At 39.5% G+C, this 27,665-nt stretch overlaps 1 protein-coding gene across 25 annotated transcripts in view; it reads left to right on the top strand.

Moving 5' to 3' along the window:
* The window catches only part of CLASP1 (cytoplasmic linker associated protein 1), a 291,806-nt gene that overhangs the window by 145,812 nt on the left and 118,329 nt on the right, over positions 1 to 27,665 (top strand). For all 25 annotated transcript variants that reach the window (XM_037734066.1, XM_017516071.2, XM_037734067.1 and 22 more), the window contains exon 9: positions 23,630 to 23,782. In XM_037734066.1, coding sequence (XP_037589994.1) covers positions 23,630 to 23,782 — 153 coding nt within the window. The remainder of the gene's footprint in view (positions 1 to 23,629; positions 23,783 to 27,665) is intronic.

Consider the following 27,665-nt stretch of genomic DNA (forward strand, 5'->3'; position numbering starts at 1 on the left):
GCGCCCGGCTATTTTCAGTTCTTTTGAGTATATATCCAGGAGTGGAATTGCTGTATTATATAGTAATTCTGTGTTTAACTTCCTGAGGAATCACTAAACTTTTTCACAGTGGCTGCAGGCTGCAGCATTTTTTATTCTCTCTAGCAGTTTCCAAATTCTCCACCTTTTTGTCAATGCGTGTTTTTAAAAAAATTTTTTTTTATTATAGTGATCCTAATAAATATGAAGTGGTATCTCATTGTGGTTTTCATTTGCATTTCCCTAATAACTAATATGTTTGAACTTATTTCCTGTGTTAACTGGATATTTGTAGATCTTCCTTGGAAAAACATCTATTCAAGTTCTTTGCCCATTTAAAAATCAAATTGTTTGTCCTTTTGTTTTTGAACTATATATGATTTGCAGATATGATTTGTAAATTTTTTTTTCATTCTGTGGCTTATTTTTTTACTTTTAAGTGTCTTTTGATATATAAAAGTTTTAAATTTTGATGAAGTCCAGTTAATTTTTTCTCTTGTTACTTGCGAACAACATTGCTCTTTTGAGAAAGAAAAGTTCTGGATTTTAGCTAACTTGGAAGAAACATATTTAATGGTGGTACTCCTAAGAAATAATAGGGTTTTATCCAGAGTTTGTATGTCATGACGTGTTGAAAATTATGTTGTTCTCTGATGCTTAATATTTGTATGAATAGGGGAGGGACAATGGGGGCTGGGGAGTTGGGGAGAGATAGCTTGGGGGAGAAATGCCAGATATAGGTGAAGGGGAGGAAGGCAGCAAATTATACTGCCATGTGTGTACCTATGCAACAATCTTGCATGTTCTTCACATGTACCCCAAAACCTAAAATGCAATAAAAAAAAGAAAAAAGTAATAAAAATTAAAATAAAATAAAATAAAAATATAAACAAAAATTAAAATTAAAAAAAATTTGTATGAAACCCATGAACTTACTTTTTAAAGGTGTAATAGAATTGTGACTAAAACAGCAATGAAAAAGCAGCCAAGTAGCAATTTGAAATGGGCTTCCTGTCTATAATAGAAGACTTAATCTTTGTATGATTCCTTCTTGTTGCTAGGTTACCCGAAGGCCTTTTGGCTTTGAATGGCAAGAATATGAGAGTTAAAAATATGTTGCTATATAGCTGTTTCTTCTTTTTTTCATCGCCATATAATTAGCAAGCTCCTTAAAGCAAAAATTACAGTTTTTCTTTCCATGGGTTTCAAAAAGCAAATTATTTGTAAGTTTTTAAATCATGCAGATGTGCTTATGTTCAGAGAAGAATTGGATTTTCAGAATGAAAGAGCTAGTAATTATGGACTGCTCAGTGTCTTTTATCTGCAACCACTTAATGATCTTTAATTGGATTTGATTGAAGTGAGGCTCATGAACATTAATTTGGTTAAAAAATACACATGCTTTTGAGTTTCTTAGGCAAAGCTAACATGTTTATGAGGAAAGATACAAACTATCATCTTGGTTAAATCCATGACAATTCTATAATAAATTTGTAGCTAAAATAAAAGACACAATATTTGTTTGCTAATAAAACTATAAAGTAGGTAACAAGTAATCATAAAATTATTGGCCCTTATACATAAATGTTCAGGGTATCATTTTGTTGCTAAATGCATTCTGCCTTATGTTTTTACACACAAAAAAACTATAATTTGAAAAATATTACAGTATCAGTTCTGTGTTGTTGGAAATGAGCAATACTTGTGCAAGTCTGAAAACAGACCACTGACAGATTGTGTTAGATAAGATCTCAATTATTGCCTAGTGTAGCTAGGACAAAGCATTCATTTAAAGGCAAATCAGTTGTCTTTTCTTTATTAAGAAGCCAAGCCATTATTATCCATGCTTATCCTTTAAAAGCTATGATTGTGAATCAGTGGATCAGGTGCCGATATTAGGTTCACACTGTCTCCCTGTGCTTGTTTATATAGACTATGCATATTACAAGGTTTGGGATTGTGGTTCAGTATCTTAGGAAAGTGTTTCCATAGTCACGAATACAGAGATAATGTGTTTGTTACAAGGCTGGCATATGTGTTGAGCTATGCTAAGAAGCCCACCTAAAATAGCCTGGAAGAGACTGCTTCTGATGGCAGCATAAGTAGTGTAAGCTGCAGCAGACAGCTTATTTTATTTTCTGTGTGGAAATAATATTGCTTTTTGATATTTTTCTAATTTAAGATTTGCGTTAGGAATATTCTGTTTCTTGAGGGGGAAGAATCAGATAGGTGGTTTAAACATTTTTAACGCCACTTTTAAAGAAGACTCTCATGTGAGTAGAGTTGGATGGAGATGGCTCACACCTCCCCCCAGCCCCGCCACCAACTCTTTTTAAAAAACTCAGTGTTAGTCTAGGCTTTTATTTTGGACTAGGGTGGCAGTTGTCATTGGTGCTGCCGGATCACACTGAACAAGTGTGGGTGGAGAGTTTGCTGATGCTTAAGTTGCTGTGAGTAGGTATAGCTTTCAGAGCAGTGTTTTTATTTGGTACCAGGATTACTGACAATCATGACTACTGGGAAAGGTAGGCTATTCTAATATATTCTGAAAAGTGTTTGTAATTGTTGCTGCTTGGCTAGGAAATGCCTAAATATTTTATAATTCCTTTGCTAACTAAAAATCATGGATGAAACATGGGAAGGATTGTTATGAATGTCGTTGTCATTTAAATTTAAGCAGGGGAAAATTGTGAAACCTGCAGGGAAATAAACATCCATGTTAACCTTCTAAGACTAGGGGAGAGGAAGTAGGCACAGTAAGCTGAGGCTAGCTGTGTTTTTATCTTCTGTTTATTTCATGGGCTTTTTTCTCTGCTTTCTTATATTCACAGTATGAGGATTATGAACATAAATCTATTTGCAATTGCAAGGTATTTGTTAATAATGCTCAGTGGTTTTGAAAAGAGTCTACTGGCTAGAAACTTCTGAGTTTTCCAACATCATCTGGAGGAAAAGCATAAATAAATGATAGCAGTGCAAACATGCTGCTTCTGTCTTAAGTCATTGTTTATTTTTTTCCTCCTTTAAAAGATTTACATTTTTAAAATGCAAAAATGGACAGGAAAACTACAAAAGAAGTATTGTTCACAAAAAATCTTACTGATTAGCTTTCAGTCTTTCCACAGAGGTTTTTCCTGGGTTTGGCCAATATTGAAATGACTTTAAAGGACTCTGTATAAACCAGGTTTGCATTTCAAGGTAGGGTGCAGATGATGTGATGGGAACAACCTGTATCACTGTCTTGCTTTCCTAGGGGATGGTTTTGCTGGCAGGCTCTTAAATTTTGTCTCTGAAGGGTTTTTCCAGACTCTTTTACTGAAACAGGTATTGTACAGAGTAAAATTTTGTATAGTAACAAGTGTTCATTTGTCTCCTGCTGTGGAAAATTGGGCGCACACCCAGGACTTTTGCTCAGTGTTTATTTTGTAGTGGATTGTTAAAGGTTTGTATAGCTATTTTCTTAAATTTGGTTAAGTTGGCTGAAAATAATGTAAGATGCCACATTTCTGCTCATATTTTTAGAGAATTTAAAGTATATTTGTATTTTTAAATTGAGAGTTTAAAGTAAGTATACAGTGATGATATTTTTATTTCATACCTAAGTATCGTGTTCTATTTTCAGGTTAAACTGCTACAGGAAATCAGTACCTTGGCAGGAGAGTTAAATAATTCATGTTCTGAAGTGACCTCTCTTAGAGTCTTTCCTTTGAAGATTTGAAAGTGTGTCATTTATAAGTAGCATTTGTCATTCATTTGTTTTTAGCAACAGGTCAAAATAATATGGGAGTCAGCTTTTTTTTATGTTAAAAACCATGGGGATAGCCTCCTGAGTCTGAGTTGAAAATAAAGACTGTTCTTTCACCTGATATATATTTTTTAAATTGCTTACCTCCTTAGTCACTGTCACCTGGAATTTAGGCTTAGATGCTTTGGTAACTGTTACCCTCAGTACCTGCAATTGTGATAGGAAACAAGGATTAAAATACTGTTTCTTATGAAAGTGGCATATTTGAATCATATATTAATTCATGACCGTTAAAAATCTGCAAAATATAGCCAGAGAGTCTCCCAAGGTATGTAGAGTACTTTAGTGTTTTCAGAGGACTTTCCTGCATGTTTTTTGTTTGGTTTATGATCCTCACAGCAGCCCCATGAGGAGTAGGCAGGGAAGCTTTTAAACACAGATACTGAAGGTGTTGGGTTTTCTATAATCGGGTTAGTTTCAGGACAAGGGAGAGCTCTAGTTTTTGTCGTCTTAGACAAGTCTTCTTTCCAGAAAGCCATCTTGTCAGGCCAGGTACTCTGGAATCCCTCAGACCGGGTGTGAGTGCTGCCTCTGCATGATCAGTGTGACCTGGGACTGGCAGCATGGCTGTCTACCACCATTTTCTCATATGCAAACTGGGGATGGAAGTCTCTCTGCTGAGGAGCCAGTGAGGGGCCTTGGGCCTGGCACATCAATCTCATCCTATCGATACAGAGAGACATCCACTGTGGCAGCTCTAGATGACATCCTAACGGGAGGTGTGAAGGTTGAACTGAGGTTTAAAATAGTATAGTTGATCTTGTTGTGTAGATGTGGAAAGGCAGTCTAAGAAAATGCAGAATTGAATGCATGCTAAGATCTTGTAAAAAGAAACTGCCACCCAGTACCCAGATCTTTGTCTCTAATACCACCAGGGCTCCTTGGGGCTGAGTTGAGGGCCGGAACAAGGCAAACCAGTGTATCTCGCGGGGCCAGAAAGTAAGGAAGTACTTGGAAAAAAAAAAAATCGAAAACCAAAACACAACAACAGCGGGGGTATCTCTGAGAGACCCAGGAGTCAACTGAAAGTCCTCCCGATAGCCAAAGCTAAAACACTTTAAGCAACAGGAAAGTAGTGTTGGGTTTGAACCCAAAGTATAAAATAAATGTTAATGATCCACATTGATATAAAGAAAATGACTGGAAAGTATGTAAATGGAGATAAAGAGACGAACCTCTTGTGCAGAATTATTCCAAAACATTTATGTAAATATCCCACGCTAAGGAGGGGAGCATGACTTCCTAGTCGGTCAGTGTGGTGAGTGTTCTTGATAGGATGTGATGAGAATGGCATTTTACCTCTGTGGTCTTCCTTCCAAAGCGCCATAAGCTCTGTGGAAACATGGCAGAAGCCTCAGGCAAATCCAGAATGAAGGATATTCTATAAACTCCCTAACCATGTCAAGGTCATTGAAAACAAAGTCTGAGAACCTGTCACAACCTAAAAGAGCCTAGGGAGTCAGGATGACTAAATGCAATGTGGTATCCTGAATGGAATCCTGGAGCAGATAAAGGACATGAGGGAAAAACTAAGGAATGCTGAATACACTAGGAACAGTAGTTAAAAATAACAGTTGATCTGCGTGTTGGGTTATGTGCTTTAAGAAAATCTTTTTGAAAGTTTTGTGTATTTAAAACATGTCATTAAAAAAACAAAACTTGCAAAGATTAAAGACATGGAAACCCGTAAGAATACTATTTGGTAATACTGCTCTATTTGAGGGATGAGGAAGACCTGAATTAGGTTGGCCTTAGTGGGACTGGAAAGGGAATGGAAGTGGCTGGTGGTTCTAAGCAGCGCTGACCACACACAATGCTTGTATAGGTCAGTGGGTGGGGGAAGACCTGGTGGGAGATGGTAGGGGAGGAGAAGAGTTAACAGCAATTCCATATTTTGGCCTGGACAAATGGTGGTAGCAACCAACCAGAGTGGGAAACCTGGAGGGAGAGCAGGTTTTGAGGGTAGGATGGTTATAGGTGATTATACTTCTGGACACTTGGACATAGAATTTTCTTTGTACATGAGTTAGATTCAAGTGGGTTTGTATCTTGGAGGAGAGATGATTTTGCTGTTAGAGGATTAAGCGTGATTGGAACATGGATATTTATTTTAAATGGTCATCTTATTTCTCTTTGTCTTTTTTTGTAGTGTAGCAGTATGGTTATTTGCCTCTCTAGCTAAAGAGGGTTCTTGAGAATGAGATCGTTAAAGCAGAGATGGATGACTTGCAGGATAATTTGCACAAATGGCAAATAGCTCTTAGTGTAATTACTTTAAAGTACAAGAGAACATTCTGGTTGGAAACCTTTTCCAAATTTGGATCTGAGTTTTTCCACCTGACTTACTTTTGTGCCCATGTAGTGGTTGTCAAAAAGAATTGGGTCAAGATTGCTACAGTGATAATTAAAATGACATTTCCAAAAGAGTGCAGGGTGTAGATCTGATATCTGTGGGATTTGGGTTCTGACATTTATAGCTTTCAGGGCAAATTGAAAGGTAAAGTAAGTACTGTGATCAAAAGGAGAAATGAACATTTAATCAACGAAAGGATATATGGCGACTCTTATGTAATGTGACACCGAGAGATTATCTAAGGTGATGAAATGTTAGTTGTTGACTTCTGGAAGTCTCAGTTTTCGGTCATCAGTATGCAAACTTAATTCACATCCCTCAGCGTTGCTTCGGACTTTCCACTTTCCCATGAAATAGTAAAAATACAAGTCAGAATATGCTCACTTAAAGGCCTGTACCTTTTCAGTACTTTTTTCGAGGGATAAATGATGATTTCAATGCCCTCCTCTTCTCTAACCTATTACCAGGAAGAAGTTTGTGGTTATCATTATTGTAATTATAGTCACCCATTCTTGTTCACTGCCTTTGTGCCTTTGCCATTCCTTCCTTGTCCCTTTCTTGCCCCAGGTTTGCATACATCACTCTCACTGAGAATGCACTTCACTTTACTTTCCTCAGCCTCACGCCTGCCTGGTTTTCAGGTCATGGTGCAACGGCTTCCTCAGAGATGCCTTGCCTGGACTTCTATGGCCTTTAGGAATTCGCTTTCCTAAGGCTCCTTATGCTGGCTTACGATCAGCTTTGTGAGAATAAGGATGGGAGCTGCTGTGTTCACCTCTGAATTGCCAGCAGCTGGCCCAGTGCCAGACACAGGGTGGGCATTTACAAACATCTTTGGCATACACAAAGGGTATGTAAGCTGGGTATGGTGGCACATACATGCCTATAGTCCCAGCTGCTCTCTACTTTAGAGGCTGAGGCAGTGGGATTGCTTGAGCTTAGGACTGAAGACTGTGGTACACCGTGATGACTCCCGTGAGTAACCACCGCACTCCAGTGGCTGCAACAGGGCAAGACTCTGTCTCTTTAAAGAACAAAAGAAAATAGCATGGGCAACATGCAAAACCCCATCGCTGCTAAAAATACAAAAAATTAGTCGGGTGTGGTGGCGCATGACTGCGGTCCCTGCCGCTTGGGAGGTTGAAGTGGGAGGATCACCTGAGCCTGTGGAGGTCTCGGCTGCAGTAAGCCATAATTGTGCTGCCATGCTCCAGCCTGAGCAATAGCGTGAGACCCTGTCTCAAAAAAAAAAAAAAAAAGTGAAATGGTCCTTATTCTGTAGGTGAAGCAGGCTCACAGAAGTTCAGTAACTTGTCTATACCAGAAATATTGCCAGAATTTTTTAAGTCTGGAGAGCTTTTTGAAATCTATGTACTTTTCACCATTACATGTGTGGTCTCACAAGGTTAGGGCCATATGGAGAAAATTGAACTCCAATTATTGTTTCATTTTCCTTTTGGTGAATCTCAGTGAAATTACACATTATCTAATTGATTTTATCTTGTCTGCTGGATATGCTGAAACATTTATTCAGCATGAAGGAGGCTTTCACAGGCCCACGCCTCACGATGGACATGCACACAAAGGCTCTACCAAGACAGGAGCTAAGCTAGCCTTGTAACCTGACTGTACTCCGTATGACTATACCGCAACCCTATGTCTTCTTTGCCATGGATGCCCAGTCAGTGAAAACAGACTCACTGACCTTTAGAATTCAGATAATTGATTGAGCAGGCCAGATCAAATGTTCTTAGGACATAGTTAGGATGGACTTCATGGATTCTTACACCAAGGTCAAGGCTGAATAGGTGTATACATTTGATTTTTTTTTTTTGTGATGACATTTTGCTCTGTCACCCAGGCTGGAATATAGTGGTGTGATTTCAGCTTACTGCACCCTCTGCCTCATTGCAACTTCTGTCTCCTGGTTCAAGCAATTCTCCTGTCTTATCCTCCTGAGTAGCTGGGATTACAGGTGCCTGCCACCATGCTCTATTTTTTTTTTTATTATTATTTATTTATTTATTTATTTTTAGCAGAGATGGGGTTTTACCATGTTGGCCTGGCTGGTCTCGAAGTCCTGACCTCAAGTGATCCCCTTGCCTTGGCCTCCCAGAGTGCTGAGATTACAGATGTAAGCCACTGTACCTGGCTACATTTGATTTTTAAAATACAAAATTTGAAGGAAAAACACACACAATTGGAGGCCCTCCTTTCTATCTTAAAACAATTTTTGGAGTCTTTACTTGGGTTTCTTTGTACAGAAAAGAAAAGGGTGTTTGAGCTTGGCTTACTGTATTCAGATATCTGCAATTAGGTCAGGCTGTGATAACCTGTGTGCATGTGCTGGTGGCCGTGAGGCTAGACCCACAGGGTAAACCCTTTTCCAAAGAGAGAGAGTAGCCATTTGTAGGGTAGGGCCCCTTTTTCTGCCAAAACAGTGAGTGAACCTTGCCCTGCTGCTTAGTCAAAAGCATTCTTTTGCTTCATTATTCAAGGCAAATTGAAGCTTCCTTCTACCTGTCTCTGCCTCCTACTCTTGAATTCCATGTCCATGACAGAGATGCCTGAGTAATCCTCTCCCACGTAGATGAGGTTATGCCTTTAGTGAAAGCCCTACGGCGTGGTGTGGTTTGGCCTTCTCTGAGCCACTATGTCTAAAATGCCTCTCACCACCGTCTACCTTTCTCCTCGCTTTGTTACAGAACACTGTTCTTTTCCTTCATGGCTTTTATCACAGATATGTCTTTACAAATATTGTACCCCTTTGTGCTGGAAAGTCCCTTTGGGCAGTTAGCATGAATGTTTTGTTCATACTGTATTCCCAGGAACTAGTAAAGTGCTTGAAATGCCGTAGATCCTCATCCTCAATGAATAAACAAAAGAAGGAGATAGTTATCTAACTCAGGTGGCAACTAGCCTGCTCCTCCTTCTATAAATTATCTTGGCTGTTATTTCTTTAAGTAAATTAATGCTTTACTTATGAACTCAGAGCTTAAGAAAGAGAATCTGTTCCCTTCTTCATTCTCCGTTTGTTCCTTTCCTTTCCCCTTTCTCCTACCTCTTCCCCGCCATGTTCTCTTGTATCTTTCCCTTGTTTCCTCCCACTGCCGCGAAGGGGTCCATAGTCAACTGGAAGAGAATCCTGGCCTCCGTGGTCACACCATATTTGTGAGCTGGATGGAAGGCCTGTGATGGGGCCCAAAGCCCTGGCTCCCTCTGTTTGTGCTCAAAAGTTCCCTGCGTGTTGGTGTTTGTGCCCAGCAAGGCTGACTTTTTGGTATGCAGGACAAAGGGGAGTGTGGAATGTTGGTGCATATAAATTGGGTGTGAAATTTCTCACACAGTGGTTGTCTTTGGCATAAATTGGGCAATGTGATTATTATGTGGGCAGTTGGCTTGGGAGCTGGGGAATACAGAGGGAAGCTGGAGGTAATGGTGAGCAGGCCTCCGTAGTGGGCCGAGATGGTGGAGATGTGGTATGTGGCACGCTCACTTGACCTATTTGGGCCAGAAAATGAGCATATGTCCAAAGTGTGACGCCAGTTGTCAAATAAGTACTTATAGTAATATATCTATAATTTACAAAAATGTCTTTAAGGATATCCTGTACTTTTGTAGAATAACTGTACTTAACGGCACTTCCTCCTCCTAAAATACACTTGCTTGAAACCTCTCATGATGTTGATTCCTCCTAAGCTTTACTTTCTTCCTTTTTTTAGCCTGCAGTTGTGTGACCTGTGTCCCTGGCCACTCATCAGAATGTCTGCGTAATTCTCTAGACAAATAATAGCAGGGAAGCTGAGTGCTATTTGCATTTAGGTTTGTAATAGTACCCAAGTGTAATTAAAAGAATTTTAGAAAGCTAACCATTTTGAAATTTTTAAACAAGTTATTTTTGGTTGATATTAACTGTTTATAATTATGTAAATACAGCAATGGGAACTCTAGATAGCTATTGTTTTAAGCATACATGTGCTGTGGCTATCCAAAGGTCTTATTAAAATAATTGAAAACCATCAACTATAATATGACTTTAACTTTTCAAATTGTAGGACTGGAATTTCAGAGTTGAATGAATATGAACCAAAGAAACAGACATATTAATATTGATTGGAGAAAATAAACCCAAATTCTTGTGTATATATAAACATACATGTACACATACAAACACACACACATATACATACACACACACTCACTCTTTCTGAGATGTTTGCTTCAGATTCCTAAAATAAGAACTAATTTTTTCCTTTGCTACAATGGTTAATTCCTTTTGTGCTATCCTGAGCTTTATTGAGCTACTGTAGATGTTTATAGTCATCATTTTTCCACAGAGAGAAGCTTGAAAGCAGCTACAAATTCGTGGCCAGAGAGTACAAAAGTCAATAGTGAGGTGATTCATAAACTAGCTTTCTACCAGGCCCTGTGCAAAGTGGGGAGGGGAAAAAGCGGTGGCTAAAGCAGGATGCCCAGATGGATGAGGTCACCCTTCTGCCCAGGAGAGCTTTGGTATCTAAAAGAGAAAGATTCCTACAGCTGACCACATATTTCAGCCCCTCTCACCTCTCTCTCTTGCTCTGGCTGAATGAACTCTGAGTTAGGTGGCTAATGGAGGGGACTAGAGGATGGTCCCAGCTCTGCGAACCTAGCAGGTGGGAGAAGCAGAAGAAGCTCTCTTGGGTAAGGCTCTGCCTGTTTTCATCTTACCCTGGGTCTGTTCGGTCCTTGGCAGAGTTTGAGGCACTAATACACATATGTCTGGGAATGATAGTCCTTAACAACACATGAAGCCAGGCTTTCATTCTAAGAGTTCTTGTGAGTGTTGAGGAATGGAGAATTGAGTTCCTGTGGATGTTTCAGTGTGACTGTTACTCCAGGAGATGTTATTCTGGGCTCAGTTCAGGTGCTTAGAGGGTTTTGTGTCAGGGACTGACTATTCCAGCAGGAAGGATAGTTTATTCCCCTCTTCTTTAATTCACCCCCTAGGGAACTTTGGTACCGTGGATATTAAAGTACCAGTCTCTTTGTGTTCCACTCCTTTGCTTTTTGGCTCTAAGGGTAAGTTTATAGTCTTTCTAAGGTATGTTCGGAGACACTCTTCTTCAAGACTGATCTTAAATACATGACTTGTGGTATGTTGCTATAAGTTCTTTTTTCTGAGGAAAGCAAAGTATTAACAGGGATAATTTAAACTGGGCCTCCAGATTGGCCAAGAGATTGTAACTTCAAGAACCCTAACTCCTGGACATGACTTGGGGACTTTGACTTTGATCCTCTGTTCCTTAGTGTCCAGGATGGGAACAGTCCCACAGCAGCGGGGTTCCTGGGCCTGTCCAGGTGCAGAGGGAAGCTGGCTAGTTTGTTCATTGTCCCATCAGGAATTTCTTGCCCCGGCTACATCTGTTCAGGAAGAGTCTTTGGAATTTGTTCTCTCTTGCTGTATATTCACTGAGCGTGGTAGCCCAGGGTGTTCCTGAGTTAAGTAGGATGTGCACACATTTAAAGCCTCTCACACCCTCAGTTCATGTTGTGTGAACCCAAGTAGTACGAGTTATATCTGAGGGTTGGTTAGGGACCCAGTGGATCCTTTCTAAATTTGGCCCTATTTTGGATTCATATGTCATATTGTGTGTGTGCTGTTCAGAAAACCTCACACTGAATCATACATGCTGATGATTGTATGTGTTCCCATGTTGGACTGTACACTCCAGAGTGAGAACCATGACTTCCCTTTCTGCATCCCGGCTGCTAGCAAAGTACTCGGGTCAGAAGTGTGCTTGCCAGAGAAATGCTGGAGAGATGAAGGAAGATGCACATGGTGACCTATTGGTATTCAGAAGCGGTGTCCTCTCTAGTAGCCTCCCAGTAGTAGAGGCTAGGGCAAAGCAGGTGCTCTGGGAGTCCAGTTTTATTACAGAAGTAACAAAATGATTCATTTGAGACCAAATCACCTGTAAGGTGAACCTGTGCTCTGGACTTGAACTTCCGATTTACAGGGAGGTCATGAAGGGTTTGGAGAGAGTTTAAAACATTGATGCCACTTGATAGAAGCATGTTCCTAATTGAGCTTTTTTCTTTTGCCTACAACGACAAATTATTTTCTTTCTGGTGACCCTGAGAAAATTGAGGGTCATTGAGACCTTGTAAGGACGCTTAACAAGGGGGAAATGGATACTTTCCCTTTGGAATCAGTTCTAGAGAAGTGGTTTTAACCATGCCTTCTTCCATTTCTCAGGAATGTCCATACATTTCTGTTGGCTACCTAACTTGAATTTGTTGAATGGTCTTTTAAGTGCATTTTTAAAGGAAATTGTGTTCCCAATGGCTCACTTCCATTGAAATATTTTCGAAGAGCTGGTTTTTTACACACGAAGCATAGCACAAATAATTAGGGTATAAAATAGCTGTCGTTTGTCCAGTACTTACAGTTTTTCTGTCTTTGATGCACTGCCTCTAATCTGCATGATATAGCACAGGGATGTTTTGGGTTGCCAGCAACACAGGCCTCATTTCAAGTGGTGTAAGGAAGAAGGGTAGTGAATTGGCTTGTGGAACTGAGAAGTCTGGGTATGTGGATCTTGCTGTCCTCCTGGGGATGCATGCCAGCCATTAGACCTCTGCTGTGACTGCCTCTTGCTTTGCTTTCTTCTGCTTTCCCTCTCTCTAGGGTGGGCACTGCCATTTGTTGACTCTGACAGCTCTAGGTTTGTACCTGCACAGCTTTAAGTCCACCGGAAGAGAGATTCTAGACTTAATAATTGTGATGGGTTGGGAGAGCCCTGATGCTGTGGCCGGATCCACTGAGGCAAAGGTGTAATCATTCTGAGAGTGGGGGAGGGTGGTTACCCAAGAACTGCCCTGGGCTGTCAGTAGAAGAAGCATATTTCATAGGTAGACAGGATCATCCTTTTCTCAGACAGGGAAACATAAGCCTACCTTTTAAATTTTCTTTTTATACCTCGTGTGAGGTTGGTCTTGTTGAAAAGTGCAGGCCTGCGACATTACCGCTCGGCCCCAGGACAGGCTTACGGCACAGAATCATCCCTGGGCTCCTCTGTTGTGAGTATCCCTGCATCTCTCTGGAGCCTGGTTATAAATTATACAGTAGCAGCCAGGGCATTTTCCACCTGAGACCCAAACAGGAATTGTGTGCCTTGATCTGCACCTGCAGAAGGCACTCAGCAGCTTCTTATCCAGTGTGAACTTTGAGCTCTTACAGTGCCTTAAGGAGCAGGTATCTGAGGAAGTTTCACAGTTCATTTCCCTCTCCAGTTTCTGATGGTGTTTTCCTTGCCTGTCTTCCCCTGGTTTTGTCCCTTTTTAGCTCCCTTTGTGAAAGACTAGTAAAGCTGAAATGAATTTTTGAGTTGTCACCTGCCTGTGCTTCAGTTCTCTCTTCTCATGTTATCTGTACCAATGGTGTCACTGTGGAGATAGTCTTAAAATGCCAGCCCAGCTTTTTGGCAGCAAGCTTTTGGGTGGAAGGAATGGAGCGTGATCCCTAACTGGCAGCTTGATTGTGTTCCAGGCTCACTTCTGTGGTAGAGGATGGATTACTGGTGCCAAAGGGCAGAAGTAGCACTCTGCTATCACTCTCAAAGCTTCCATTATGCCATTTCCACTTTTGCATTGTGAAAAATGCCAACATTTCCAGCCAAGTTGGAAATTTTTATATGCCTTGTGTTCTAACAAAAAAAAGTCTTCCTTAATTTCATAAACGGAGAGTAATTTTTGTTTCAGAATATGGATATTGAAGGATTGTTTTTCACAGAGCGGTAGAACCTGTCTTATATAGTACTGGTCCATATTGACTGGATTGGGGGTGATACATGTACCCAATCCCCATACTTTGATGAAGAAAGGAAGGTAGAAACTTGGAAGAAAAAGTCTTTACCCATCCATTCAATTCAGACAGTGTGTTTTGCACTTTTATACCTTTCTATGTATCCAACTTTGGTTAAAATTAAGAGGGAACAGATGGGCAAGGAATATAGTTTGGATAATGAGCAAAAATTTTTCTGGTGTATGAACATAGAATATCTTTCTATTAGGTTTGTCTTTATCTTAACAGTGTTATGTAGTTTCCTTTTGTTACAGTTGGTATGCATTTTTCTTGATGCTACTGTTACTGAAATTGTTTTTGTAATTTTATATATAGAATATATGATGGATTTTTTAATACTGGTTTTATATCTTACAACCTCACTGAACTTGTTTATTGGTTCTGATTTTTTCACATGCATGCTTTAGCGTTTTCTGCAGACCAAATCAAGTCATCTTTAAATTGAGATAGTTTTAGTTCTTCCAATCCAGTCTGTATGTTTTTAATTTCTTTTTCTGGTCAGATTGCCCTGGCTAGAACTTCTATCACAATGTTGAATAGAAGTAGCGAGAGTGAACATTTTCCCTTGTTTTGGTCTTAAGGGGAAAGCATTCAGTCTTTCGCCATGTTGTTGATGGTGTGTGTGTGTGTATGTTTTTGTAGAAGGTCTTTTTTTTTTTTTTTTTTTTTTTTTTTTTGAGTCAGAGTCTGGCTCCATTGCCCAGCCTGGAATGCAGTGGCACAATATTGGCTCACTGCAACCTCTGGCTCCCGGATTCAAGCGATCCTCCTGCCTCAGCCTCCCGAGTAGCTGGGATTGCAGGTGTGCACCACTATGCTGGGCTAATTTTTGTATTTTTAGTAGAAACAGTGTCTCACCACATTGGTCAGGTTGGTCTCGAACTCTTGACCTTAGGCAATCCGTCCACCTCGACCTCCCAAAGTGCTGGGATTACAGGCATGAGCCAGTGCGCCCAGCCTGTAGATAGTCTTTATCAGGTTGAGGGAGTTTCCTTCTAATCCCTGCTTGTTGTGTTTTTAGCATGAAAACATTTTACTGTTTAGAGAATATGTTGTTTTTTGTCTATTAATATGATAACTATCGTATATATATATTTTTTCCTTTTTTTTTTTTCCTCCGTGATATACAGAACCAACTATCATGTATATTAAACAAACATTACATTCCTGGGTTAAGTCACACATGGCCATGATGTTAAGTCTTTTTATACGTTGCTGAATTTGGTTTGCTAGTACTTTTTTGAGGATTTTTAATGTCTATGTTCATAAGAGATATTGAAGATACCGTGCTTAAGAAATTAAGTAAATAATTTTAAGTAAGCAAACATATGCAGTAAGAATTAACACAATGTGCAGAATGTACTTAGCACAGTGCCCAGCACCTACTAAGCACCAGCTCATGGGAATTGCCTTTTTTTGGCAGACGGTTGTTTACTGTCATGACTTAGAGCATAAGATGTTGAGTCAAACAGGCCTGGGTTTGAGTCCTGGCTTCCTCCACCTTCTTATTAGCTGTGTAACCTTGGGCATATTATATCTGGATGCCTTAAGTTTTTTCATTTTTAAGACCAAAGTGATTATAATCCTTCCCTCAGGGTTATCAGGAGGATTTAATGTGACTATGCAAAACCAAACCTAGGACCTGGCATACAATTATGTGCTGTGAATCTATTAGTTGTTACTTTTCTTGCTACTTTTAAACATATTGACTGCAGTGGTATTATGAGGGTGAAAAATTGAAAACAATTCAACTATCAATAAATAGATGGTTGATTAAATACAGTATATGCCCACAGTGTAACAATAAGTAGTCTTTAAAATTGACCAGATTAATATTGATATAGAAAAACAGTAAGTATTGGTGGTGTGCAAAAAAGTTTTTATACATGTCTGTATAGAATTCATGTTTGTGAATGCATTAAAGTCTAGAAATGCATTTATCAAATGCATATATCAAATATTAGTTTAATTTGGGGAGCTGATTGCTTATAGTGGAACTATGGCTTTTAATTTTAAAATAGGCATATGTTTTATTGGGAAAGAAGGCTATACATTTCTAGCAGAAAAATTAGGAAGCTTAAAAATATTTGAGGTTCTAATTGCCTTTGTTGCTTTGTCCTCATATATTTTCATAGCCTCCTTTGAATTTATTATCTAATTAAACCATATGCATGTTAAAAGAAGGAACAAAAGCTTCTAAAAAAGATATGTGAGAAAAGATTTCTATCCATTCACAAATTTTGCCTTTCTTTATAAGGACTACCAGAATTAAATTTTTTTGAATGCCTACTGGGTGTTGGCCCAGACTCTGTTCTAGATACAAAGTGGTCCCTACTCCAGAGACAGAGAGATGGAACAGCGCTGCAGCCAGCTAATTTCAGGGGGCGATGGAGTAAATGGTACACGCATGTTCAGAGCCAGTCAGGATCTCAGGCTAGCAGTAGACTAGTGTTTTCAAGAATGTATAGGGATGTGTCTGGCAGACAGGACAAGAATTGCAGATAGCAGAAACATCCTTTGCAAAAGGCTTGGAGCTGTGCAAGTTAAAGAAGAAAGACAGTTTGGGATATTTATGAAAAGCAGCCAGCCTTTGGGCTCATTATCCTGTCTCTGTGCAGCTTCCTCCTGAGAGTGCTAATTATAGTCTAGTTAGTAGGCTGCCACATTTCTTACTCCCTTGAAGGAGAATCTCAATTAGCAGGGAGTGGGTGAATCTGAAAGTCTGTCAGGATATCAGCTTCTTCAAAGTGACCCTACTGCGGTGAAGCAGAGAGCTAGTTGTCTTTTCTTTAGAAAATGAGGCATTTTCTCTCCGTTGGGGTTTTCTGTCAAAGCCTGCCTCAGGAGAAGCGAAGGAAAAGCTTTGTTGTTTAGGTTCTGGCTTTCCTGGCAATGGGCAGTGAGCAGGTATTTCTTGGTTTCTGTGATGTTTTGTTGGTCCTCATAGATGAATGTTTAAAATTTCTAAGCGAACAGTATGGCCCAAAGCTTCTAATTCCAAGTTCTAGACACCAGACTTGAATTCATGTTTGTCTTTAGACTGATATCTCTGCCACCCCCATAGCCAAACCTGTAGCCACAGTGGTATATTCCTTCTGATCTGTCTTCCCCCATGCAGCCTGGTTAAAGTTCAGTTTGGGGGCAGCTGGGCTCTGCTGGGGCTTTCTTAGGGTCTTCAGTGGAGGCTGCTAAAGGGACTGGTTCTGACGTCCTAGTGCTGGTCCTGGCTATCCGCCAGCTCTCTCCAGCATCTGAACCTCAGTGGTAGACCTGTTGAGCTTTTGGAAGTCTGGTTTGCTTTTTTTTTTTTTTTTTTTTTTTTTTTTTTTTTTTTTTTTTTTTTTTTTTTTTTTTTTTTGCTTTTAAGGCCATGGATGAATGTGTTTGTAATCTGGCTTTTTAATTTTTATTTTTCCAAGGATTTTCTCTGTGCTGTGTTAAAAAAAATATCTCTTTTGTTTTAATAGCTCTTTGTGGCATGCTGTTTTGCTGCTGTTTTTCCCTTTACTATGTCTGCTTACTTGGATTGCCAAGGGTGGGGTGATTCAGGGTTGGATGAAAATTATAGTATCACTCTGTAGAAATTTCATGAGTCATTTTTAAGTGGTTTATCCTGATGCTGTAAAAGGTGGAATGGAGCTCAGGTGATTTTTAAAGGATCAAAGGAGGTGATGCTTGCTGGGAACTGAAGGCTCTGATCTGCTTACTTCGGATTTCTACCTGAGACTGGCAGATGACAGAAGTGGCCCTCGCATGGCAGTTTTTGCAGTGGTGGCTGAAGATACAATTAATTATTTCTTTGGGCTTAGGGAGAACTTCCCCTTAAGATGATTTTATGTGTAACATATGCTGTTGTATTGTGTGAAAATGTTAAAAGTGATATAATGGCACAAGCCTGCATAGTTAAAAATACTGATTTTCACACATTTCTGCCTTAGTCAAAGCTCTAGAAAAAGAGGTTAGATACTACCAGATGTCTTCTTAGCAGAAAAGCCTAAGGAAAATGGGAATCTAAATGGCTAGTAGAGTTCAGTATGGATTCATTTAGCTGAGAAACACTGTAATGCCAGAACCTGGGATGTGAGACTCTTTGTCCTGGACTGTAACCATGGTTCAGTTGCAGATATAGCTTATTTGCCCATTAAAAGAATGGCTCATTCTACATAACAGAATTTCACCATTAACTGAAACTAGGTACCTTTCTGATGACCTAGCTTCCTTTTAAATTTAATCTTAATTTCTGATGTCCAAAAAGCTAGGAAACATAGACTAAACTTATTTTATTTTGAGATGGAGTCTCACTGTGTCTCCCAGGCTGGAGTGCAGTGGCGCGATCTCAGCTCACTGCAATCTCTGCCTGCCGGGTTCAAGTGATTCCCCTGCCTCAGCCTCCCAAGTAGCTGGCATTCCAGGTGCATGCCACCATGCCCAGCGAATTTTTGTATTTTTAGTAGAGACAGGGTTTCACCATGTTGGTCAGTCTGGTCTTGAACTCCTAACCTCATGGTCCATCCACCTCGGCCTCCCAAAGTGCTGGGATTACAGGTGTGAGCTGCTGCGCCCGGCCGCTAAACTTATTTTTAAACAGTATATTAAGTTTTCAAATAATTGGCTCAGTTGGTTTTTATCCTCCAAAAACCTTTGCAGGTGTTTCAGTTCAAAGCATTGTGTCCAGTTGTTAATCAAGAAAATAAATATACTTTTTGTCCTGTGTTTTCCTGAATTTCCAGTCAAGGTGGGAAATGTGAATTACTTTCTTAATAGTGCACGGATCATTGAAAAATTGAATCTTAAGTTGTTGCGTGGGGTCATTGTGCTGTTGTTGTATAGATGTGATCTGACCCCTGTACTGTCACCGTATTCTAAGCATTTTGGGTTTAGGGGTTTTTCTGTGCATGTGTTTGCTTGTTGCAGTTTCTATTCGGCTATCAGGCCTTCAGCTCACTTACTAACGTCACTTTGCTTAATTCTTGTGTCCTCCTTCTTACTATCCCTATAATCAGTTGCTTCTAATCTGCTTAGGAAATCAGATAAGTAAGCTTGTTAGATTTGCTTCCAAAGAGTAAGTAAGAAGACAAGTAGGACTCCTAAAGTTCAGTGTAAAAAGGCCTGCGCTGGCTGCCTCAGTACAGCCTTTCCTCCTTTCCTTCTTTTCCTCCTTTGGGCGGCATTTCATACAGGTGCTGGTGATGAAGGGCATGCCTTCTCAGCGTGGTTTGATAAGTGATACATTATTGTGTGACATATTCAGGCAATTTGGACAAGTTATTAGTAACTTTGAAAAATATATGCTCTTTGAGGACGGAAATGGAACCACTTCCATTTTCTTCATGCCCTCCCTGTGCCTTGTTTCCCATATAGTTTTGTGTGTGTCATCAAGTACAGCAACATATATCCTAATTATGGTTCCTCCTCCAGGCCATTGGCCCATTACATGAGAATATAAAAAGAATGAAAGCTAAATATATTTTGCTTTAAAATCAGGCATCTTTTATAGAAATGATAATGAGAAAGAAATAAAACAGGAGAATGAATAATAAAATACAAGGAGAAAGTCTTATATTTCTCCAATATTTACTCTATCTACTGCTGTTTATTTCTTTATGTAAATCCATGTTTCCAACTGGTATCATTTGCCTTTTGCCTGAAGATCTTCCTGTTACATTTCTTGAAGTGCAGCTCTGCTGATGACAATTTTTGTTTGAATACGTTTTTCTTTTGCCTTTATTCTTAAAACATGTTTTCACTGGATATAGAGTTCTAGGTTACTTCTAGGTTAATACCGTTTTCAAGCTGTCATTTCCGTTGTGTTGTGACTTGCAGGGTTTCTGATGAAGGCTGCTGCTACTTTTGTGTTTGTTGCTGTGTGTACTGTGTCTCTTCCTCTGGCTGCCCTTGTCTGGCTTTAAGCAGTTTGATTATGGTGTGCTTTTCTATGTGTGTGTCTTGTTTAGGGCGTGCAGCTTCTTGGATCTGTAGGTTTATAGTTTCTATCAAATTTGGAAATGTTTTGGCCATCATTTCTTAATCTTTTTCTGTCCTTCCTCTTCTTCCCCTCGTCCCATGGGCCTGCAGTGTTTTGTGTGTTGAACTGCTTGATATTATCCTTCATGTCTCTGAGACTCTATTCCTTTTATTTATTTATTGAGCCTATTTTGTTTCTGTGCTTATTTTGGATAAGTTCTATTGCTATATTTTTAAGTTCCCTGATTTTTATCTTTACTTCTGCAATGTCTAGTCTGCATTTAATCTCAATTAATGAAATTTTCATTTCAGATGTTATATTTTCCTTTAAATCTGTAAGTTCCATTGGGTTCTTTAAAAAAATCTTCCTTTTTTTTCTTACGATTGTCTATGTATTTTAATATTGAACAGAATTATAGTAGAAGTTGTAATATTCTTCTGTCATTTCTCAGAAGTTTACTGTTTTCTGATTTTTTTTTTTTTTTGCCCCTTCTGATAATGGGCCACATTTTCCTCCCTCTTATGTTTAGAAAAATTTTTAAAAGGCTTCTCTGTACGTAATGAAGGAATTTTTTATTAGGTGTGTATTGTGAATGTTATGTTGTTAAGTGTCTGTATCTTGTTATATTTTAAGAATATCATACTTTGTTCTGGCAAAACAGTTAAGTTACTTGAAGGTCTGTCTGATGCCCTGGAGGCCTGCCTTTAACCTCTGATAGGGCAAATTTAGTTTAATTTTCACTCTAGACATATTTTAATCTCACTAAGATCTGACCTCTCTGGGGTCTCCATTGAATGCCTTGGGTGGGTCACCAAGAACATTCCACTTTGGCTGGTTGGAGCTTTCCTACTTGTGTAAACTCTAAGAATTGTTCATTTCACACCTTCTTGGTTGTTTTTTGCCTTGCTTTGTGGAAGTTCTCTCACACATGTGAGGCCTAGAACTTAGCACATTTCTGTAGCCATCTTTCTGTGTAGCTTCCTTTTTGCTAAGCTCCGTCCCATAATTTCTAGCACCCGTCCTCTCTGAACTCTGTTCTTTATTGCCTGCAGTGTTTAATCTGCAGGGCTAAGTTTGAGTCACCCTTCCCTGTACTTGGTGACCTGGAAATTAACACCTCCAGGCAGAAAGTTGGGGTGATTGTCATCAGCTTATCTTGTTTGTATTTTTTCCTTTCAGGGAGAAACAAACCCATATCCTTATGTAAATTAGCTAAACAGCCAGGTTCTGCACTGCCTATTGTCTGGTGTCTGCAAGTAGTTCTTTTATATATTCTGTCAGGTTTTCTAGCTAGTTATTGTAAGAGGTTAAGTCTGGTCCATGCCTGGTCATCACTGATGCAAGCAAAAATTTCAGGAATTCCATCGAAATTGATTCATTGAAAATAATTCTTGGCAACTGAATACTGTTCTAAATGACATGCCTTCATATGTTAGAAGACTGAACTAAACATAATTTACATGAATTTTTGAGTGAAGCATGGTGTCTTCATGTTTCCTGTTTATTTTTTACCTTTCCCACAGACCGGAACTGTTCCCACGCAGCAGAATAATGATTATGGCTTAAGGTAGTAGAATAATGACAGCAGTTCAGATGTTCTTGGAGCTCCCCAGAGGACAGATAGGCTGAGTCAGATCTGTCCTTGTCACTACTAATGCTGGCAGTACTTAGTGGGTGACTTCTCCTTTGGGTTGTTCTTATCCTTTACATTAGACTTAAATTTTACTTTTGGGAAAGCCTTATGAACCACCTTCTGAATCCATCTGAAGTCTATGCTAATTAAGAACACTGTGCATCTGAATCAGTGAAAAATGGTTGCGTGGAATGTAAGAACCATCTTGAAACAGCATGGCATAACAAGATAATCTGGCGGATTTAAAGGGAAAGCCGCTAATTTGCATAAGGATATGGATTTGTGAAGATGTCTTTCTTTCCTCCTCCCCCTACCCTCTGTTGAATAAACTGAGCCATGTAATTTGGAGTGTGCATTGTTGCTGAGTCTTAGGGAGCATTGGGGTCCTGTGTAGACACACTTGGCTGTTGATAATTTAGTTTAAGAAGCAACTAGATCAAGGAAAACAGGATTCCCTTTGTATCTGTTTTTGGGATAGCAATGATTTATTTCCAAATTACTGGTAAAGAACTAATGCCTCTCAGAAATCATGAAAATTGCCAGCTATAGATTTTTTTGTTTGTTTGCTTGTTTTATTTAAATTACTCTTAAGTTCTTTATTTAGCCTCCTGAATGACTCACTGTTGTACTTGATACATAAACTTTAATTTTACATCATTAAAGTGTTGTTATAAATATGTTGATTTTTAAGAATCCAAAGATGTTTCTTTTTTCTTGAGACAGGGTCTTGCTCTGTCACTGAGGCTGGAATGTAGCAGCATGCCCCTGGCTCATTGCAGCTTCAAGCTCCTGGGCTCCAGTGAGGCTCTGCCTCAGCCTTCTGAGTATCTGTGACTACAGGCACATACCACCATATCTGACAATTTTTTTTTTTTTTTTTTTTTTTTTTAAGAGACAGGACCCTGCTATATTGCCCAGGCTGGTCTTGAACTCCTGACCTCAAGCAGTCCTCCCATTTTGACCTCCCAAAGTGGCAGGATTAGAGCTGTGTCTTTTAAAAATTTTCAATGCAACTTGAAGGGTACTGATTAGATCCACTGCAGTTTAGAAAATTTTAAAGTTAATGAGCTTATGACAAAATGTTCATCTTCACTAAAAAAGAAATAACAGCATAGAAGATGAAGTCTTTTTCTCACCTGTCAGACTGATTAAAGTTTAAAAATGGTGATATTAAATAAATGTTGGCAAGGATGTGGAAGGATGAGTAGTTCTTTGAACTTCTAAGAGAAATGTACATTTATATGACCTCTCTGATGATAATTTTGTCTCTGTACATCAAGCACTTTTACACTGTTTGACCCACTATTGTTCCTTCTAGGGTTTTCATTCCTAAAAACTATTGGAAATTCAAACAAAAAACAATGTAGGAAGGTGTTTGCAATCCCGCATTTATAATGCTGAGGAATTAAAAACATTCCAACAATAAGAGTGTTTCACCTCTACCATTTTCCAATTACAAAATACCATACAATTATTAAAATGGTGGTTATGAAAAAGATTTCACTACAGAGGAAAAATTTACATGTTTGAAGTGGGCACTATTCCAATATGATACATACGCCTCTCATCTCACTGTTATTTTCAAATACACCCAAGTGACCAAGTTCAGTGGTTTACGCATGTAATCCCAGCACTTTGGGAGGCCAAGGTGGGAGGATTGAGTGACAGCAAGACTGTATCTCCAAAAAAAAAAAAAAACCAAAACATACATGGTCAGAAATGTTCCAGAATGTGAAAATAACTATTTCTTGGTGGTGGTTTTATGAGAGACTGTTGTCTTCTTTATATTTCTTCTATTTTTCAAAATTTGAGTGGGAAAGCTTTCTGGGTGTGTGAAAGCAAGTGTGATCTTTGTAGCTTCATTCTGGGCTTAACCTAAGGCTTTCCAGACCCTAGACGGGCACCTCAGATTCCCAAAGAGTATGCAAAATCACTCTGTCTCAAAGACTAGTTGTTTCATAATTGGGTGAAAAAGTATTTTTTAATTTGTTTCCCTGCTTACTGTTTAGATAAAAATTTTGATGATGAAGATTCTGTGGATGGTAACAGACCTTCCTCTGCTAGTTCTACGTCATCCAAGGCTCCACCAAGTTCTCGGAGAAACGTCGGAATGGGAACCACCCGCCGGCTTGGTTCATCCACCCTTGGATCCAAGTCTTCAGGTTAGTCTAAGCCCTGTCTCGGGTCAGCTGTCCCCACTTTTAAAACCAGAGGTGCAAGTATTTGCCTATGATGGCCCTCAGAAGTGATACAGTTCCCATATGCATCAGGTTCCTGCTTGCTGTTCTTTAATGGAATTAGCATTGTAATACTGATGCTGATGAGCTGGTGAGTTGTAAATGTGAGCTACTGTGTTGACTTTTGCCACATTCTGGTAAGGTGGAGCCTGTCAGAGAAGGAAGCCAGCACAGAGGAAAGCATAGCTCAGAGATAAGAGCAAAAGCGGGCACCCTCATGGCATTATTTAGTTATCTGGATCCAATACTGCCTGAAACCATAATTTCTACTTAACAAGACAGAGACTAATCCAGAAGTCACACTGTATCCCCTGTCTTTAAAATATGTCTGTGGACTGGCCCCTGGGTGTTGGGGGGTGTGTGCATGCTCTGCGTGCAGGGTCGGGCTGTGGGTGGTGGAGACCAGCCACCTCTGCGCCAGTTCCCGGTGAGCCATGGTGAGGTGGCAGCTGTTGGTGTGTCTGTTGGATGTCAGCCTGAGGTGGAGCTGGGCCAGCAGGAGGTAGCTCTGTGGGAGTGGAAGGCCTGTATTTCTCTACCTGGACCGCAGGCTCCTCATGCGGGGAGGGTAGAGCTCAAGACCTCAAAGACAATCTGTAGAAAGCTGGTTAGCAGCAGTCCCACAGAAGAGTGACCAGACTTTTAAAAGAAAACCAAATAGAAAACAGCAACAACAAAAAAACCCATCCAAAGGACCACAACCTCAAAGATCAAAGGTAGGCCCACAAAGATGAGAAAGAGTCAACACAAAAGTGCTGAAAACTCAAAAAGCCAGAGTGCCCCTTTTCCTTCAGATGACCACAACCCCTCTCCATCAACGGCTCAGAACTAGGCTGAGACTGAGATGGCTGAAATGACAGAAGTAGACCTCAGAATGTGGATAATAATGAACTTCACTGAGCTAAAGGAACATAGGGTTGGGGTTAGGATTAGGGTATTCTCATAGGAAGAGAGGAAGTCAAACTATCTTTATTTGCAGATGACATGATCCTATATGTAGAAAACCCTATTGTCTCAACCCAAAAGCTTCTTAAGCTGATAAACAACTTCAGCAAAGCCTCATGATACAAAATCAGTGTGCAAATATTACTAGCATTCCTATACGTCAACATCAGGCAAGCAGAGAGCCAAATCAGGAGTGAATTCCCAATCACAATGGCCATGATTTGGAATACAGCTAAAGGGAAGTGAAGGACTTCCTCACGGAGCACTACAAACCACTGCTCAAAGAAGTCAGAGCTGATAAAAACAAATGGAAAAACAGTCTGTGTCCGTGGATAGGAAGAATTAATATTATGAAAATGACCATACTGCCCAAAGAAATTTATAGATTAAATGCTATTTCCATTAAACTGACATTGACATTCTTCACAGAATTAGAAGAGAAACTATCTTAAAATTCATATGGAACCAAATAAGAGCTCGTATAGCCAAGACAATCCTAAGCACAAAGAACAAAGCTGGATGCATCTCGCTATTCAACTTTATATTACAAGCTTACTTTAACCAAATCAGGATGATACTGGTACAAGAACAGACACATAGACCAATGCAATAGAATAGAGAAGCCAGAAATAAAGACTCCACACCTGCAACCGTCTGATCTTCGACAAACCTGGTAAAAACAAACAATGGGGAAAGAATTCCCTGTTTAATAAATGGTGCTGGGAGAACTGGTAGCCATATGCAGAAAATTGAAACCGGACCACTTCCTTACACACTATACAAAAACCAATACAAGATGCATAAAAGACTTAAATGTAAAACTCAAAACTGTAAAACCCTAGAAGAAAATCTAGGTAGTACCATTCAGGACATAGGCATGGGCAAAGATTTCATGATGAAGATGCCAAAAGCAATTGCAACAAAAGCAAAAATTGAGAACTGGATCAATTAAACCAAAGAAACTGTCATCAGAGCGGACACGGAGGCCTACAGAATGGAAGAAAATTTTTGCAATCTGTCCATCTGACAAAGGCCTAGCATCCAGAATCTACAAGGAACTTAAATTTACAAGAAAAAAANAAAAAAAAAAAAAAAACATTAAAAAGTAGGCAAAGAACATGAGCAGACACTTACAAAAAGAAGGCATACATGTGGCCAACAAACATATGAAAGAAAGCTCAATACCATTTATTATTAGAGAAATGCAAATCAAAACCACAATGAGATACCATCTCACACCAGTCAGAATGGCTATTACTAAAAAGTCAGAAAAACAACATGCTGGCAAGTTTGTGGAGAAAAAGGAACGTGTTTACACTATTGGTGGGAGTCCAAATTAGTTCAACCATTGTGGAAGACAGTGTGGCAATTCCTCAGAGACCTAGAGGCAGAAATACCATTTGACCCAGCAATCGCATTACTGGGTATATACCCAAAGGAATATAAATCATTCTGTTATAAAGATACATGCATGTACATGTTCGTCACAACACTATTCACAATAGCGAAGACATGGAATCAACCTAAATGCCCATCAATGAGAGACTGGATAAAAAAAATGTGGTACATATATACCGTGGAATACTATGCATTCATAAAAAGGAACAAGATCGTGTCTTTTGCTAGGGACATGGGTGGAGCTGGAGGCCATTATCCTCAGCAAACTAACACAGGAACAGAAAACCACATACTGCACGTTCTCACTTGTAAGTGGGAGCTCAATGATGAGACCACATGGATACATGGGCAGGAAAAACACACACTGGGACCTGTTGCAGGGTTTGGGGTGGGAGGATGGAGAACGTCAGGAACAATAGCTAACGGATGCTGGGCCTAATACCTAGGTGATGGGATGATCTGCAAACCAACATGGCACACGTTTACCTGTGTAACAAACCTGCGCATCCTGCGCCTGTACCCTGAACTTAAAATAAAAGTTGGAAATGAAAAGAAATAAAATATATTTTGTTCTTACAAGTAACATGGTTCCTTGTGAGACCAGTATTGATGTTGCATTAAATAAATTTTAGGAGATTTCTCTCATAAATTCTTCCTTTCACCCCTAATGTAGGCAGTTTAACTAGTTGTTATATACAATTCTCATTTTCTCTCAAATTTTACATTTACATGCAAATTTCCTCTGAAATTTACCTCAGAAAAATTGTGTAGCTGCTGCTTTTAGAACCATTTTCACTGATAGCTGTGAGCTTTTGAGCTGCTGTTGGTGGTGGGGGAGTGGTGGGTGGGGAATCCCACGAACCAAAAAAATGAAGCTGAATGGGCCAAGTAAAAGTTGTACTCATGATTAGCATTAAAATGCTGTCTCCTACCTCCTTGAGAAGTTTGGAAATAAAGTTTAAAAAAAAAAAAAAAAATCCTGTCTCCTGATGGCCTCTCCTGAATTCTGAACTAGCCCTAGAATATTGGTATCTTGACCAGACCAGTGTGGCACCACTCTGCCCCCTGACCCCAGCATCTGTTTGTGATAGAGGAGCTGCAGGGATGTTAATTGTGATTATTTCTAGTTCTTTCTAATAATTTTTTGGTATATTTTAAAACATTTTTTTTGTTACTGAGTTTAAATTCATATAACATAAAATTAGCCATTTTAAAGGGAATGTTTTCAGTGTTTCATCTGCCTTGTAGCATATAGCAGTACTTTGTTCCTTTTAATGCCTGAACAATCTTTCTAATCTTTTTTCTTGATCTATTGTTAGGTAGTTATCAGCTGCACCAACAAGGCTTAGAAAATTGCTATATGATCAGACTGGTGCTTTCCCTCCAATCCCGGATCCATATCCCTTCCAGAAGTCCCTGCTGTGTAGATTATGCACATATCAGCCCTGTCTTCCCATGTTGTTTA

This window comes from Cebus imitator, unplaced genomic scaffold (assembly GCF_001604975.1).
Source record: "Cebus imitator isolate Cc_AM_T3 unplaced genomic scaffold, Cebus_imitator-1.0 Scaffold572, whole genome shotgun sequence".
NCBI classification, from domain to species: Eukaryota; Metazoa; Chordata; class Mammalia; order Primates; family Cebidae; genus Cebus; species Cebus imitator.